The sequence below is a fragment of the Abramis brama genome (genome assembly GCF_963993115.1).
Source record: "Abramis brama genome assembly, chromosome: 14".
Classification (NCBI taxonomy): domain Eukaryota; kingdom Metazoa; phylum Chordata; class Actinopteri; order Cypriniformes; family Leuciscidae; genus Abramis; species Abramis brama.
The window spans coordinates 17,934,254-17,952,344 of NC_139976.1; the positions used below are offsets into that span (position 1 = coordinate 17,934,254).

Below are 18,091 nucleotides of genomic sequence, written 5' to 3' on the forward strand. Positions count from 1 at the left end.
TCAATTTTCCAGACGTCACAATCCTTGTACCTCCTGCAGAATTTAATTATGTCCTTGATGTTTTTCTTGGAGAGAAGTGGCTTCTTTGCTGCCCTTCTTGACACCAGATCGTTGCACTCACACACACCTGCTGTCCAGACTGAACAAGTTCTGCACTGGTGGTGACATGATTCTGTAGATGAGTCCTCAGGAGGAGACGGTCCTTGCTGGACACTCTGGGACGTCCTGAAGCCTTCTTCACTGCAGTTGAACCTCTCTCCTTGAAGCTCTCGATGATCTGGTTAATGGTTCTTTCAGGCCATTTATATGCAAAGCAATGATGGCTGCATATTTTCTTTGGAGGAAACCATTGCTAACACGAGAACAAAATGATTGGAAGCAGAATGATAGTAATTTCATCCTGCTTCAGTTTCCCATGTGCTGATGATTAGTGAAATGTTAACTGATCATGTTGTGCCAGGGCCAAAAAACAGTGTTATTCTTTTCGCCAATTAAGTTTTTTGCAATTATTTAGAATTCATCTGATCACTCTTGCACAATAAACTAGAAACAATGTGAATCAACACCACAACAACTGAAGCAGCAAACTTTGCGAAACACAAAATTGATATCACTGCCAGTGCCAATCTGCAGGCGTCAATCTATTTCAAGCCACAGATATTTAGATCACCTCAAGAAAAGACGGTGTGAACAAAATACTAGTTTTAAGCACGTGAAACATATACAATGGCTGCTGCTGATTTTAAATCACTAAAACCAACTGGACATTCTAAAATGCTTAATGTTAAAAACACTTAACGTTTATATTCTGGTGGGTTCTTCATCTTGCCTGCACACAGTATGCATCCTCAATAAGGCATAAATTGAACTGTCTTACTACATTAGTACGAACCTGGTAAAAATAACTGGTTGGCAAATGAGGAAAGTCTTGTTTTGCCCTCCAGCTACCTATAAGATTGTGGCACCACATGAAAGCTGAATTAGGGGAAAAGGACATCTGATTGGACAAAATATATTTAGTGCAGGATGAGTCATCGATATTTTTAATCCATTCCCATGGAGATACTGTAAATTTTAAATGCATTTCCTAAAATACATTTTGTTATTGTTCAGTACAATAGGATATAGATAACCTCAAAGCTAACATGTTGAAAGTCACAACTCTTAATTTTGATTCAACTTGGTCTAAAAAGTAATTCAATAAAAAGCAATAACATCACACATTTTCTAAAACAGTCTATTTATTGTTAAACACTTTCATGAGATTTGGTCCACTGTGATCAATATATCACTTCCAACCAGGGAGAAAAGGGAGAAACAAAACAAACAAATGTAAAAATACAGTACAAAAAGAGGCATTGTTGTTTTACCTTTTCATTTTTTCAAACTCCTGATTTTCACTGGTTATCTATGCAGGTGAAAAATAAAGCCATCCTAACAGAAAAGTCTCAACCGATATAATCCAACATTTGCTAAATCCCACATTGTCTTTTTAGTCTGAACATGGATTATGAACAACGTATTTCTGGTTTACACTCCATCCAGAAAGTGTGACACACAAAGGTCATTTTAAAATGGGCACCTTCTTGGTGTCTGTCCAGAAAGCCCAGAACGTTCCAGTTCTGTGATAAAATAAACTCAAGTGGAGAATGAGGATGGTGGGTATATGACCATTACTGCAGCCTTCAGATGGTCAATGGCCAGCAGTACTAACCCTTTGATATGGATATGAATATGAATGAATGCCAACTTCATCCCGTATTAGAGAAAGAGAGACTGTTAATTGAGCATCTTGGTTCTCAGGTTGTTCTCTTTCTCTCTACGGTTATGCACATTACCTCAGCTCTAGCATGATCATGTTCCTCAGAATATTTTAGATGCGAGTGACGTGCAAAACCAGACTCCATTGTCACTGAGAGAACATTTACGATACACTTCCCTCCCCTATTTCCTTAAACAAATTGTCTAAGAGTGTATATATCATTATACTGAAAGAGTAGGATTATTTGTTAAGGTATTTATAATTGTATATAAATGTATAAGGCGCTATGCAGACAAACAAATATCCATGTATGCTTTGTGTTCCGTCACAGTATAGCACTGAGAGAATCGAATCAAAACGATCAGGAATATGGTGTAGAGGGAATTTGCTAAGGCATGTAGTTTTTAAAGAGGTCTCTTTACTACAATCACTTTATAAACACTCCTATAAGAGATCCCAAGTTTCAGAACTATACGTTAATAGCATCGCTTGCTTTTCATTGTGTTTAGGTTGAAGATAAAAAGACCGATAAGTACCCTAGGTTCTCAATTCCTCTATTCTGGACAGCTCACTAAGCATACATAGACATAATTCACTGTTAAGTATTATATTCATACATGGATACATATATTTAAAGTGTTATACATAGCAATTAACATATACATATATCAATAGCATATAGGAAGATAGAAGTAGTCATAATGACAATCATTATCATCACTGTCATCATCATAATAATAGCAGTAGTAACAATATGATCCCTCGGTAAAGCGTACTAGGTCACTCCAGAACGTCCCTCTCAATCTCCATACCAGTTGGAATCTGCTACCAGGCCCAAATATGCTCCTTCACATGTCATTTAAACCCTGAAATTCAATGCAACAAGGTACAAACTTGATTCTATTCTTTTTTTTCCTCCATCAAACCATTTCAGGGTGCTTCAATTACATTTATAGGCAGTTTAGGGCAGCAGCTTCTCATCTAGACCTCACAAAACAGACACTTCTGTAGTGACTCATAAGGAAAAAAAAAAATCACTAACCATCTAATCAGCAATACATGTCATATAGCATAGCTCAATAACAAGAAGTTCTATGTAATCAATACAAGGTAAGGTTATACTTAATTAAGCTTAACTGCTAAGTTATCAATAATCATTAGTAGTATGCCAATATAGTAGATATATTTGTGTGTGTGTGTGTTTGTGTGTATATTTATATATATATATATATATATATCAAGTCCACTGAAGGATTAGGACAAGGCATACTAAGGGTAGCACTGCATGTCTTGACAGGATATTTTGAATATAACTAGGCATAGGCAGGGCAAGTAGAACTCTTTTGCCTAATTTCTTGCTAATGTCTCCGTTCATGCGCCTATTATGAAACGTTAAACATGGAAAATGAATGAGCTACTGGCCCGCATTGAACTGTGGCGAACAAGAGTCTCCTAGTAGCATGTTTATGGGTTTTATAGATTACGCACTTAAAATCCCAATCTAATAGCTCGAACGAGACAAACACGGGAGCATAATTCCAACCATCAATCAATCAAAAAGAAAAAATTAATACAAAGCATTTCAATCCAAATTGTCAGATCACTCCAGACTGCAAACAGCCCTCATGTGCATTCATTCCTACTCTTTATCAAGCACTACCAAATTGTCACTCAGTGCAATCCGAAAGAATGAGGAAATGAGTGCGTGTCAGTGCAAGATCTGTGACTGGTGTTATGCAAGCATCTACACGGGGGTTGTTGGGGTGCTTTTTACTTACTCCATAATTAATTGCCTTGGTGCATCAAATACATTCGACATCTGAACAAATCTCAAATTTCTTGTAAATGGCCACTTTTGGCTGTACATTCAAACTCTTCTACCAATATGGCAGGAACACAGAGTTAAGCACCACTTCATAAATTCAGTTAATCTGCCATCTGACACCACATACTTGACTGAAACATGAGTGGCTTTCGTGACATGTGCTTTGATTTGAGTCAGGGAGATCCATTTGGTTTTGGGTTCAAGTTTAAAAAAGCACTGTGGGAACATCATCAACTCCTCAAAAATGTGTTTAAAGGGTTAGTTCACTCAAAAATGAAAATTCTGTCAGTAATTACTCACCCTCATGTTGTTCCAACCCTGTAAGACTTTCGTTCATCTTCGGAACACAAATTAAGATATTTTTGATGAAATCTGAGAGCAAAGCTAAGGTTGAGCCACTGTAGTCACTTGGACTATTTTAAACATTGTCTTTACTAACTTTCTGGGCTGGCAAGTTACAATTACATAGAAGCATATGGAGGAGTGAGTCGGCTCTCAGATTTCATCAAAAATATCTTAATTTGTGTTCCGAAGATGAACTAAAGTCTTACGAGGTTGGAACAACATGAGGGTGAGTAATTACTGACAGAATTTTCATTTTTGGGTGAACTAACCCTTTAAGGAACATAAAATCTGCCCTTACTTGAGTTAGCTGTAAAAGTACCAGTGTGCACTCACATACATGACACCCTACAAGCCTGTGCCAAGTGTCATGTCAGTGAGTGGGTGCATGTGTTTGATAATGAGTGAAATATCACGTGGTGTGTGTGTGTGTGTGTGTGTGTGTGTATATGTGGTAACAATCAGTGTGTTAGTCCTACAGTCATGAGCTCTTGCCCTGAAGGGCAACAGAGCCTGGTACTTCCCAGAGTGGCACTGAAAGAGTGGGGAAGGGCCTTAGAAGCTGATATCTGAACAGGAAGACTCATCCAGACTGCCTGTAACTGCACACTTTCGGCCCAGGTCACAGATCCCCTCCACCACCAGACATCCGTCGTCCAACCTGTCAGAAAGAACATGGATAAAGAGCCATTCACACCAAGGACTGTAAATATAGCAATAAAGATATGGTTCTAAATATAAAAGCAGCACCAAAAGAGTTCACAGCAAAAATATAAATGATAACGGCACAGAGGAACAATATCAAAGGAATCACTTTCAGAACGATTTTTTCCAGGTGATGAACAATAAAAACATTGACAGTCAATCAGAATCCATCTTGCTTTAAAGAGCTCGACAAACTAAGAATAAACAGAACGATATTGTGCATGGGTGTGGACGTGACTATAGTTATCATCTTTAGAGTTATTGCTCTTGGAGTAAACTGCCTTAAATCTGATAATAAAGTTTAAAAACAACTAGAACAAGAGCTTTTTATTTTCAGGCCACTTAATCACACAAACAAATCATGACAAATCAATCTTCTGCAGCCACCCACCATTGACTCAGAATAGTCAGTTGGCATGGCGATCTGTTTTTCCTCTGGGGGTGGAGTCATGAGAGTGCCGTCTGCACGCCGGTTCTGATTGGTCAACGATAGCCACATCTCATACATCTGCTGCATGTCTCTCACTTAGAGAGTACAGAAAGATACACAGCTCATGTTAAAACACATTAAATGGATTAAACAAACATGACTGCACAACACCCACAAAATAATTGTATTAATAACTTCAGCTCTGAATTATCTAGTTGAAGGAAGTGGATTTCTCACAGCTGTTGTTTTTCATATAGGTCCACACATCCCTCTCCTCCAAGCTGTGTGCAAAAGAACAGTTCCCAATATAGTGGCACTTCTTCTGTTTCATGACATGAACACACATCTGCAAGCACAAATGGATAGTGCATAGAGATCATGTAACAATGCTCAAATTTCTCAGTTCATTTAAGTCATTTTTAATGGAAACAATGATCCAACTCTTCAATTGTTCACTGGCAACTCTTTCAGGGTTTAAACTCTCCAGAAAATATTTAAGATCAGTGCTTCATTAAAATTCAGCTTGAAATTTAACAAAAAGTGCTGTGTGGGAGGCTGAAACAATTTCCAAAACATTATTGGATGACACACCCAAGATTTTACATAAAGTATGATAATGAGGGCTGGGTTGAAAATTTCCAGATTTAACCGATCTTCAATTTAATCGCAAAAAGTGATCTTTTAGTCTATGATGTTTTCAGTTGATGCACAAATTATCCAGTGATTGCCTGCCATCCAATCATTGTGCTTTGAAAACAGACTTTTCATATCATAAAGTCAATTACATCAAGAAATTTAAACAATGAATGCCGTTTAACGCTTTTTGTGGCACGACGGAATGCTGAAGCGATCAAATCTTCCACTTTGCTACTAGGTACAGCACAAAATAAACATGAATGAACATCAAAAAACAGTGCAACTTACTGAGATATATGATGTAACATGTAATCACTCATTAGTTAACGAGAAAGAAAAGAAATCTAGAGATTCATTTAGCTAAACATATACATGCTCTATTACATATTCTTTATATTTTTGCCTTAGTGTGGACTAATTTAAAAGTACAATATGGAAGTTTCGCCGTTAGAGGTTGAATATGTATTCAACAACCTGTTATCTCTGTCTGAACAGAATCATTACATAAAACACCATTTGTTGTTGATAGAAACTATAATAGAACAGAAAATATGGCTGCGTCCGAAATCGCATATTCAAAATAAATACCTACTCAAAAGAATAACTAATTACTTCGCGACTGCTAAAAAAGTATTTTCAATATAGTATGAATGTAATCCAGATGTACTATATTCACCATGTTGTCATTATCATGTGACCTACCAGCGTCAGTTGCATCGTTTCAATGCCATTCACAAATCCTCTCCCGTGGCCTTATGGGATAGTATGCACACTTCAGAATTTCGTCGGAAGCAGCATGTCATCTGGGTACTTCTTGCCTACTCTTTTATGAGTACAGTGAATTCAAACACTTCTTTTATCAAATACTGTATTTCGCCTACTATATAGTAGAGAAGTATGCGACTCCGGATGCAGCCTATATTTCTTAACCAAAGGCATAAGAACTTCCATTATCATAAATATTACATTGTTGTTTAACAGATAATGCAGCTCAGTGTCAGAACTACAACCTGCTTATCTGAAGAACCTGACATAACAATTTCTGTTTGCTGTCACAATTTAATCAGCAAAGGACAGACTTACATCATATTGTTGGGGGTAGGTACGGGAAAAAGGCAGCGGCCGCACTACCACCCACTTTTTCTTCTCAAACGATTTTACTAGCAACACCCTGCGCTCTTTTGTCCAGCTGGGAAAAGCAACAGAAAAAGCAAAAAGCAGCATTATACCATAATTACCCCAAGAACCATCAGCAAAGATGCTGTCTACTGTGTCTAATAAAAGCAGTCAAATTAAAACAATTCCAGTAAACATTATAGACGCATTAATTTTTGATGAGCATATATCGAGTATCGAGCATCCTGGCGGTAAGATGATGCCTTCTTGTATAAGGGAAGCTAACCTGTGCCTGGCTTTGGCAGTGCAGTACTTCAGTGACTTGTCTGGCTCATTGACCTGGCCCTCCCTCCAACACTGTCCACACACGAACTTCATCTTCAGATTCAGGCCGCGCCCTCGACCGCATCCTACTAGTCCTCCACCTCCTCCTGTGCTTCCGCCCCCGATGCAGTCTCCTCCCATCCCTCCAGAGACCACAGAACTACCGCTATGAGCACTGCTGTTACTGCTGCTCCCGGTGGGCTGGTGCGGCCCGAGCATGGGCTGAAGACGAGGGAGAAGAAAGAGAGACTTATTTTGTAAACCAGACTTGTACCAACAAAAAGCAATCAAATAAAAGGATTAGATTTCAGAAATGATGAGCGTTTGTGAGACAGCACAGTGGTGTTTTTGTCAAAGCCTCACCTTCTGTCTCTGAGCATTCTGTTCCAATCGGTGCCAGTGTCTCTTTGACTCCTGCACCATTTCCTCATGGGTAATACCTGATGGGTAAGAAGCACAAACAAAAAAGCACAAACAAAAACTCATTTTATTATTCATATTATTTTTACTATCAACTTTCAATTGTCTGAGTCAAAGACAGTGATAAAACCGGGGTGTGGGGCAAAAACAGCACCGGAAATTACAGTAATGCCCCTACACAACAAAAAGTTTGGGTTTGGTAAGATCTCTTTAAGGTTTTTGAAAAGTATCATATCATCATGAAGACAGCATTTATTTGTTAAATAATACAGTAAAACCAGTAATGTTGTAAAATATTGTTACAATAAAAAATAAAAAATAAATCAGCTTTAATTTATTTGAAAATGTATTTATTCCTGTGATGGCAAAGCTGAATTTTCAACAGGCAAAATACATTTCTTATTATTGGAAACTTTTGACTTTTTTTTCAGGATTTTTTTTAACAAAGTTCAAAAGAACACCATTTAGTCTTTTGTAAATTACAAATTTACTGTCACTTTTGATCAACTGAAAGCATCCTTGCTGAATAAAAGTATTAATTTCTTTAAAAAAAAAAAAAAAAACTAACTCACCCCAAACTTTAGTGTAAAATGGTGCAATTTAAAGAGGTTGTATATGATGCTATTTTAAAAGTTTATTAAATTTGTTTTTTGGGGGTGTAATAGAATAGGTTAACACGCTTCAATGCTCAAAAAACATAATTTTTCACATTCTGTACATTATTGCAGCTCCTCTATTCCTAGTCTGTCTGAACGCACTGAATTCTGCAAAGCCCCTCCTTCTGAAAAGCTCAGAGTGCTCTGATTGTCCAGCTGATCCAATGGGTTGTGATTGGCCAAACACCTCAAGCGTGTCTGAAATGACCTTACAATGAAGGCCCTTTCCATAATCACGAGCTTCAGCTTTCAAGGCTTTAAGCAATTGTAAGCAACACACAGTTAATTATGTCGTCGTTTTAAACGTATCAGTTCAAGCACAATTCTGAAAATGCAAATGCCCATCGATCGGAATCAACGCTGCAAGCACGACTTCAGCAGAACGTTTTCACAATGGTATGTAGTCTTTGTATATAGCCGGTTTCATGCTCTCCCAAGTTCAGGAAGCTGTCTTCTTTAAAATATGTGATGTGCACAAGCAAACTTTTGGGTTGTACTACTCAGGAACAACATTATAAATAAATCTTAACCACTGATACCTAACAAAGGGGTTTTGCTTTCGCATCCAAACTTTTTTGGGCTTCAAAATCTCATCCTCCATTCACTGCCATTATAAAGCTTGTAAGAGACAGGACATTTTTTAATAGAACTCCGATTATATTCGTCTGAAATAAGAAAGTCATATACACCTAGGAAGGCTTAAGGGTGAGTAAACCATGGGGTAATTACATTTTTTAGTGAACTATTACCTTTAATAAGGCAAAAACAGAAGACCGCAGTGTGCATGCATAAAAATATTATTATAGCATGTCTTATGTACCTGTGTCCTGCTGAAGCACCCAACACTTGAGTTCTATGACTGAATGTGCAAAGGAGCAACTGTCCTCCCGCTGGCAGCCATATCGCACCTCATGGCGGCACACGTCAAACTGGCAGAGTGGGTGAAGAGGGCGTACTTTACTGTAGCGCACGTTTGCTGAGCGAACCACGTGCACCAGGCACCTGTCCGGCATTATAAGAGACAAACGTATGAGAAGAGATATAATGCGATGGATCACTAATATGATTTTGCGGCACCTGACCAAGTCTATATACAGTGAGGGATAAAAAGACAGAAGTCGGGAGGCGATGACTCACTTGTTATCGTCAAAGGGATGTCGTGCAGTGAGGTTGGAACACACAGCGAGATTCTCTTTGCTTCGCTTGCTAATGATACGAGGCTTACTGTCAAAACATTCCTACAGAAAAGCAGGGGCCAGAATAACAACTTAGCATTTCTGAACAAGAATGTAACATTTCTAGGTGTGAGAAAAATATTAAACATGAAGACGCACATTACCTCACAGAGGAACATAAACATGCCCATATGGAGCTGAAGGAGACGGGTGACACTGAGGGCCCGTCGTTCATTGGTGCCCAGAGGGTCAAACAGAAGCTCACGACTTAGAGCTCCCTTCCTCTCTTGGGTCCACACATCTATCTCCTCCTGGCAATAGGCAAAAGTGCAGTTTTCACCATACTGGCACTCCTGACGCTCTTGTACCTCTGTAAAGACAGAACGATGACAAAAAACTAAATCATTTAATCATTGGATATCAGAATCATTGTTATCATAATTATAAATTACTATACTATATATGGGAAGAAAAAAATCTGACATAACTGATAACAAAACCAACAGTGACATTGGCCACTACCATTTTAGTATATTGTGCACCCCTAATTGAAACATCTATCCAATACACAGACTTTAATAAACAAAGCCATACCTTTACAGAGAACAAACGCCCCAAGAAAGTTATTACGAGCTGGACGGGGTCGCACCCTTTTCCAGGTGGGGTCGTCAGAGGATTTGAGGCGACAGAGCAGCACATCTCTCTTGCAGCGATGCGCTGCATCAGGCTGATAATGGTAGTCCATGACCCGAGGCCCTAATTAAGAGAGAAAAAGAAAATCCACCTCTTTCAGACAGGTACAACATTATTAGGAATAATTCTGATATGTACCTTTTTTTCATATCACACATTAAGGGATACAGTACCTATGCGACTGTAGCAAGCATTACAGGCCTGTCTGAACTCATGTGTGGCAGCCAAAGGGTTTCGTGACAGCAGAGAAAGATTGGTACCGACTGGGCCATTCTGCAAAGCAGCAAAGGACAGTTTTCTGACAAGGTGATTGCAAACCATTATGGGGTCATTTCGTGTTAAATCAACCAAATTTCTGAAACTTTCCCAGCTCAAATTTTTTTTTTTTTTATGGAAAAAAAGCCAACATATTAAATGTCATGGATGTATATTTACTGAGTATTCAAGTATTTTTCACCTGAGATTTGGAGCCAAAGATGGAAGCATCATTATTGTATATTATATATTGACTTTAGCAATCTTTGTTGCATTATATGCCAATGGAGACAACCTTTAAACAATTATTATTATTTTTTTACAGGTTTTTAATAAACATTTCTTTTGGTATCTTCATTTTAAAGGCCCTATCTGGTTGAATCCCAGAAATATGGAGATCTTAATGCAGCTCCATGAGTAAATTGCTCTCAAAAGTGTATTTATAAGAATCTATATTTGAATCAGTTTCATGAATATTTGAAAGAAAGGACATTTTAACAGGTTCTGAAGCTAGCAAAAGCTCAAATACACAGTATCGTAACTACACATTACCGCACTGACATCCCAATATCTCTGGGATTGAACCTATAGGGCCTTAAAAATTAAGATTAAAAAAAAAATATATATATTCATGGCACTCAGACAGGTATCTTCTATGCAATTGTGTTGATAGAAAAAAAACATTTCTAGTTTCAACATGATTTGTTCAGATATTCCTCTTTAAAAGAAAAAAATATCAAGTGTGTATCAAAGAATATCAAAGTGTGTATCAAAAAATATCAAAGTGACCCACATTTGATTTTTGACCACTGAAAACGTGTACAATTGACCAATATACTCATGGAGCTGCATTAAGACCTCCATATCTCTGGGACTGAACCATATAGGGCCTTTAAAATTAAGATTCCAAAAGAAATGAACCAGAATCTAAAAGAATCTCAAATCTCAAATTTTTTAGCCGGGACCTCTGATGTTGAGATGACACGGAATGTGAACCCTATGAACATTTAAAGACCTTTACTACGCTGAAGTTTACTACTATGAGTAAGACTGAAGAACAAAACAGTTAAGACTCACTGCATTGGCGGCATGATGATTACGCAAACTGGGGATGAAACTGTGAGAGATTCGTCCACCTAAGATTTGTAAGGAAAGGAAAATGGGATAATTAATCAATATCAAATTATCATCATGTCAAGACATTTTCTGCATTATTTAAATACAGGTACACTTACGTTCAAAAGTTTAGCGTCAGTAATTTTTTTTGTGTGTGTGTGTTTTTGAAAGAAGTCTCATGATCAAGTTAATGCATCCTTGTTGAATAAAAGTATGAATTTCTTTCCAGACTTTTGAACGCTAGTAGCACACCAAGTCAGTTAAAACCCTTACCAGGAAGTGTGTACTCAGAGAGGGAATCCAGTCCTCCTGTGCTCAGTGATCCAGACCCGCCCTTCCCAGCAGTGTCTCCAGCTCCAGAGCTAAAGGAGCCAAGGGAGTCCATCGTCTGGGAAGAGGCTTCGCTTTGACCCAGCACTGAAAAAGGCTCCAGTGGGGGGAGTGGACTGACAGCAGAGTTGAAAAAGGTAGTTGTGAGCTGAGCCGAGGAGGCTGGGAGACCCGGAGAGTATGGGGGCCTCAAACCCACAGCAGTGTTTGGTAGGTTAGTGGGAATTGCACCCTGAACTGGGTTCTGATGGAGAAAAAGTAAATATTAAGTACTTTTACAGTGATCAATCCAGTATTGAGTGTCAATGTCCTACTGTCCATCCCTGCAGCTCTCCATTACACTCACCACGCTGACCTCAGCTCCTTTGGGAATACTTTCCAGCAAGGTGTCCAGACACGAGGTGTCCTCATTCATCACACAATCACCCATGTGTTCAGATACAGGCACAGAGTATGGCACCCGCCCTGACGGCTCCTGGCTTGGGCTTTCTGGCATGTCTTGGGGCACAACTGGGTTCTGTGAGGGAATCTGTGGGTCATCACTGACTGGGATTGGTGTGGCCAGAGGGGCAGGGATGCATTGGGCACTTGTTAAGTCTGTGGAATAAACAGATTAATAAACTGAGTCACCTATTTATATTTGCTTAATGATTATACTCATAAAGTAATATATTTTAATCAAAATATTAAAGGTGCTCTAAGCGATGTTGGGTGACGTCACTTCTTGTTGACGTTCGAAGTATTGTCAAACAAAACGGAGGCTAGCTCGACCCTCCCTCCTCCTCCTTATCCCTTCCCCTCCCCCTCCCTTCCGTGCTTCCTAAAACAATCATGAACCATTTAGAAAAAACAAACTGGATTTACCCACCTGTCCAGCAAAAACAGAACCACCTGAATGTCAGATCGGAAGCCCTTCTGCCAGCGGAGTTCTCGCCACCTTTTGAACGCTTTTCCGATGTAAATTCGGGACTTTGCGTTCCTTCTTTCCCTATTCTTTGTTATTTGTTCATCAGAACGTCGTCTCTTTGGTTGTGTGTCGGCCATATCAAAATTCTCAAAAATATACAATTTTAACGTTAGTCGTTGTTAGGACATCTCTCCTCTAGCTAACTTCCCTCTTCATGCTTCTCTCTCCTCCACTCCCCACACCCCCCTTCATGTGCACGCGCACTAACCCCCCAACACCCAGCCCCAAATCATTCTTGTCGGTTATTGGCTGGAACACTGTTTGTTATGTTTCGTGGTCCAGGCTGGGCCAGTTTGTTTTTCTTGCCGTTTGTGGAGCCTGGGCTGTCTACAGAGACCGCGTTTTTTTACAGTGTGTTCAGAGGACAAGCAGCTAGCGGATAGTGAGGAGATGTTTGCTGGATGTGACAAAAAATGTTTTGGCCTAAAAAACGCGTGACATCACTTAGAGCACCTTTAAATGCTATAGGGACATTCCATGTCAAATCAACCAATTTCAGAAACTTCCCCAGCTCAAATGTTTGCTTTTGTTAATATTTTTCTGGAAGAAAGACAAACATAAATCGTGATTAGAGCCAAAATATTACATGTCATGATGTGTATCTACTGAGTAATCCACTATTTTGTAGAAGGGGGTCAAAATGACAATTTTCACCTGAGATTTGGAGCCTAATTACAGGAGGTAAAAATGACTTAAGAAAGATGGCAGCATCATGGTTTTATTTTTACACTGAGATTGGTAGGTCTATTAGTACAATTTGTTGACTTCTTTAGTAGAATTTGTAGCCATCTTTGTTGCATTAAATGCCAACAGTGAAAGTTCAAAAATGGTAAAAAAGTACTTCTTGTGTTTTTTGCACGAAGTTTGCATGCCTGTAACTGAAGAATTATTAAAGATCTCTTGATATCCTTTTAGATTCCTGTTCTTAAATAACTTTTCTTTTGATATCTTATTTTTTAAGGCCCTACATGGTTCATTTCCAAAGATATGGGGATTTCAACATGGCTCCATAAGTAAAATTCTACACATTTTTAGTGGTCAAAAACCAAATGTGGATCACATTGCATACAGTTGATATATCTGAATATCTGAAGAACAAATCATGTTGAAACTAGAAATGCATCTCGTTTTTTCTATCAACAGAAAGAAAATTAAATCAAAATCATTAGCTGACATGGAATGACCATATATATATGTATGTATGTGATATATAAAAAAATTACCTGATCCAATATCAGTCAAAGACTCAAGACCATTTGAGGAGTTCTGAAAAGAAAGAGCAAGAAGGTTTGTTAATTTAATCCAAACCATGCAATTCTCATTTTACAAACTACCTTTTATTTTATAAACCAATTTTATACTACTTTTAATTACTTTATTGACCAATATAGGGAAGGTCTGGGTTTTTTTTAAACTTGCCTCCCCTGTGTGAGAATTCGTTTCTCCATTGCTGTCTGCCCCAGATGTTGTAGAATCAAGCTGAAATAAAAAAAAGTGTAATGTTAGGACAAGTATAACTATATAATTAGCAAATGCTCAACATTTTAAACATACATCATTTAATCTAAAAGACAAACCTGAGGACTGACGTAGGCTTTGCGGATTTTCAAACCAAGTTTGTTAGCTAAATCCTGAGCAAGCTCACTGACTTGCCTGTCCTGTGTAAAATAAAGCAAGCAAACAATGTTTTGTTAGATAATTACATGAACTGGCAACATATGGCATAAACATTTCAAACTACATATATTATTACATAGACTAATATTCAAAAGTTTGGGGTCAGTAAGACTTTTTTAATGTTTTGAGAAAAGTATCTTATGCTCAGTAAGGCTGCATTTATTTGATCAAAAATACAGTAAAAACAGCTAAATTAACAGTTAAACAGTAATGGTAAAATATTATAATTTCAAATAACTTTTCAATTTTGATTCCTGTGAAGTCAAAGCTGAATTTTCAGCCATTAGTCCAGTCTTCAGTAGCTATGTTTCCATCCACAACTTTAATACGAATGCTAAAAACATGCGCAGAAACTATGATGAAAACATATTTTAAAAAGTCACCAATCTCGCTGCACGGCATCTGAAATGTTCTTTTGGTCATTCTGAAATGCCTTAGCCAAAACCTGTTTGTCAAAGTGTTTCAGTATAATTACCTCCCAGAACTGTCTTACACGACTGCGTTCCCAAACAGCCGGCATCCTCCACCAAAAGTGCACTCTGAGGCGCAAGTATTTTTCTTTATAAAAAAAGATCTACAGTGGCTTCTCCTTCTGCAGCAACTTAACATTTTTCTTAGTGATATTTAGCGCCAGTTTATCAGGAAGTGAGGATTTTGTTCTCTCGACTCACTGGATGGAAACGGTGCTTTATACGCAAATGTTTTATGTAATATTTAAATTTTGCGCATAAGTTAAATTCACAACTTCGGATGGAAGCATAGCTCGTCACAAGAACCTTCACAGATTTCAAGAAACATTTCTTGATATTATCAATGTTGAAAACAGTGCTGCCTAATATTTTTGTGGAAACCAAGAAATATTGAATAGAAAGTTCTATAGCATTTATTTGAAATAGAAATATTATGTAACATTATAAACATCTTTACTGTCACTGTGGATCAACTTAACGCATCCTTGCTGAATGTGTTTTTTTTTTTTTTATTCTGACCCCAAACTTTTACATGATAGTGTATAAAAATATAAACTGCAGATTAATGTTCCATTGCTTCTGCATATGAATACATACGTGAGGGGCAGTTAATAGGCATCCAGTGCCACACTCATAAGCCTCTCTGAGTCGGCCCATCTCCCTCAGACAAAGTGCCTTCCTGTAGAGTGCTCTGCGACTGCCTTCCAACACACACAGTGCGCTGTCACAGTCCTGCACTCCACGCTCGTACTCCCCCTAAACAAAAAAGCCAAGAGAAGTTTAATTTGCAGAAAATGTCTTTGCAACACTTACTGTTGGAGTACTACGTGATAATTTGCACATACTGAATTCCTTCAAATCCTCAGCTTACAATGACAGATTTAAACGTCAACCAATTGTCCAATAAAAATAGTATAGACTTACAAGACTATAATGTGCAGCTGCTCGGTTCACATAAAGGCTCTCTAACAGCTCAGGGGGAATGACCAGTGCTTCAGACTGAGCATAGCGAGCTACATTCACACCCTCGCCGTAATGGACTGCTGCCTGTCTCCACTCTCCATCACGATACACTGCATTACCTTCATCCAGCAAATTACATACTAGCTGAGTCAGGAATGCCTGCAGAAGAAAGGAAGAGACTTTCCATTTAAATTAAGATCATGAAATTCAATAAATATGGATTATCTAGGTGGGGTGTTTTTTTTTTTCAGAGATAGTACACATGAATCATACCTCATATCCTTCAGGTTCTGGGAAAGGCAAAGATGACCTGTGGCAAAGAGACAAATGCATTTAGCAATTTTGGAATGATAAACATCCACATGGAGCAGATCGGAAAAGCAGCACAGAAATCTACAAACTTACTGAATGAATCCCAAAGCTTTCTGTATTTCTTCCTTGCGCTTCTGTCGTTCTGGATCCATAGCTGTAATCCATCACAACCAGAACAAATAACCATTATGAGGAAAAAAACAACAACGTATGATATAACAAAATAAACATAAGTTTTGTAGGGGCAAAACATACAATTACTATGTGGTTTTATAGAGCCAAAAAAACAAAATGTTACGTGAAAACATTTCAGTTTTGTGTTTTCATCATTCTGGCCAGCAAGTGAAACATATTGGCGTGAAAAAAAATGTAGTGGCAGTAATTGGTCACAAAAAGACTAAAGATTACAAATTTTTATAGACTTAATAACGCACAATGATGGCAACTAAAACATAATTATAAGCACAAACAGTGTGTATTACAGAAATATAACACTAAGGCCTAAAATGTGAGATAAGCAAGTGAGAGCACATCCCCGAGCTCGCCTTAGAATCACACCCACTAATGCAACTCTCTCCGGACTTGAGAAATCAAAAACAACTAACAGCAATCCTTCCGCGATACTTGAAACACTCCTCAATATAATGTCGAACATATACATTTTTACAGACTTGACATGTAAAGGAACTGTCAGTGCAATACACTCTAATGAGAAAGTTAACTTGCACAGGCTTCGGGTTAACATTAGCTTTAATGCTAGCTAGCACTTGGCTAGCCCGCTAATGCTGTCAACTTCAGGTTTGTTTACACCAATTAATATCAATGACTAGTTTTATATGCCGGCACAAAACAGTCCCAACAAACATCTAAATCATATTTATAGAGTGTAATATTTTGTAATAAAATTCTAACTGACATTTTCAGCGCCGTGTAGTATAAAAATCTATTTAAAATGATCCTGGTAGCCAATTAGCAAGCTGCGTTTCGCGAACTGGTGCAGCGAGGTAACGTTTTATTACCTTAATAATAATAATAATTTTAAAACACCATAGGATAAAATACAAAGTAGATTATAAAAATGTAAAATACAAGTTAGTCTCCATTTCAAAAATCAGCTAAGTAGCACGCTAAAACAGAAGCTTGCTGGGAGGACATGCAACCCACCTAAGATTTTAGATCTTCTCTTCAACAAGGAACTGTTTGTTAAAGCAATAAATCCTTTGAAATGCCAGGTAAAACGTTTGGATTTTTTATTCCTTCAAAATCATACTTTTAATTTATTCGCCTGTCCCAAATTAACGGACAGAGCATGTGCGCCTTGAGTTGCGCTCAAGTTGAACTAAACCGTCCAGACTGTGAGGTCCTAAAGGCAGAGCGATGGGTCTTTTTTGTTTAAAGTGGAGCATTCAGCCACTGGGGGCATCGGTGACTTTCTTTACAAAAACTTGACAAAATTATTTTCATAAAGCCAAACCTAAAAAACTCCACTTTGCTCTCTCTCTATATCAACAATAATAAATAAATAAAACCCTGTCTATTGTCTGCCTGTGTTGACAGTTATTTTAAATCAGGCACATCTGTGTCTCGGTTGGAGATCGTTTGTTTATATAGATGTCATAGCAAAATAAAGAAATACTTTTATAAAGGTCAATGCAACTGCACCACATGCATCTAAATATGCATTTACAAGGTACCAGTGAATAATAGCACAGGAATATTTATTATTATTATTAGTAGTAGTAGTAGTAGTAGTAGTAGTAGTATAGCTTACTGGAAAGGCTTCTCAAGAATGTTCATTATATACTAAATCATAGACGTGGTCAAATTATTATGCATTGTCGCTTTTCGAAAATGTATCCCTAAAATGTTTTAAAATGTCATATTAAGTTGTAGATTTTTTTTTTGAAAGGTACTTTT

At 37.9% G+C, this 18,091-nt stretch overlaps 1 protein-coding gene across 1 annotated transcript; it reads right to left on the reverse strand.

Annotated features, from left to right (window-relative positions):
• Positions 1–1,223: 1,223 nt before the first annotated feature.
• zc3h7bb (zinc finger CCCH-type containing 7Bb) lies at positions 1,224–17,548 on the reverse strand. The gene is made up of 22 exons (XM_084135919.1): positions 17,339–17,548; positions 16,268–16,328; positions 16,136–16,172; positions 15,824–16,021; positions 15,497–15,655; positions 14,330–14,410; positions 14,172–14,231; positions 13,976–14,018; positions 12,132–12,382; positions 11,729–12,029; positions 11,417–11,475; positions 10,258–10,357; positions 9,986–10,147; positions 9,556–9,761; positions 9,354–9,454; positions 9,037–9,218; positions 7,504–7,580; positions 7,103–7,362; positions 6,784–6,889; positions 5,302–5,410; positions 5,026–5,159; positions 1,224–4,590 (listed from the first exon to the last, which is right to left on the reverse strand). The coding sequence occupies exons 2-22, from the start codon at positions 16,324–16,326 to the stop codon at positions 4,552–4,554; spliced, it is 2,724 nt and encodes a 907-aa protein (XP_083992045.1). The 5' UTR covers positions 16,327–16,328; positions 17,339–17,548; the 3' UTR covers positions 1,224–4,551.
• Between the last annotated feature and the right edge of the window lie 543 nt (positions 17,549–18,091).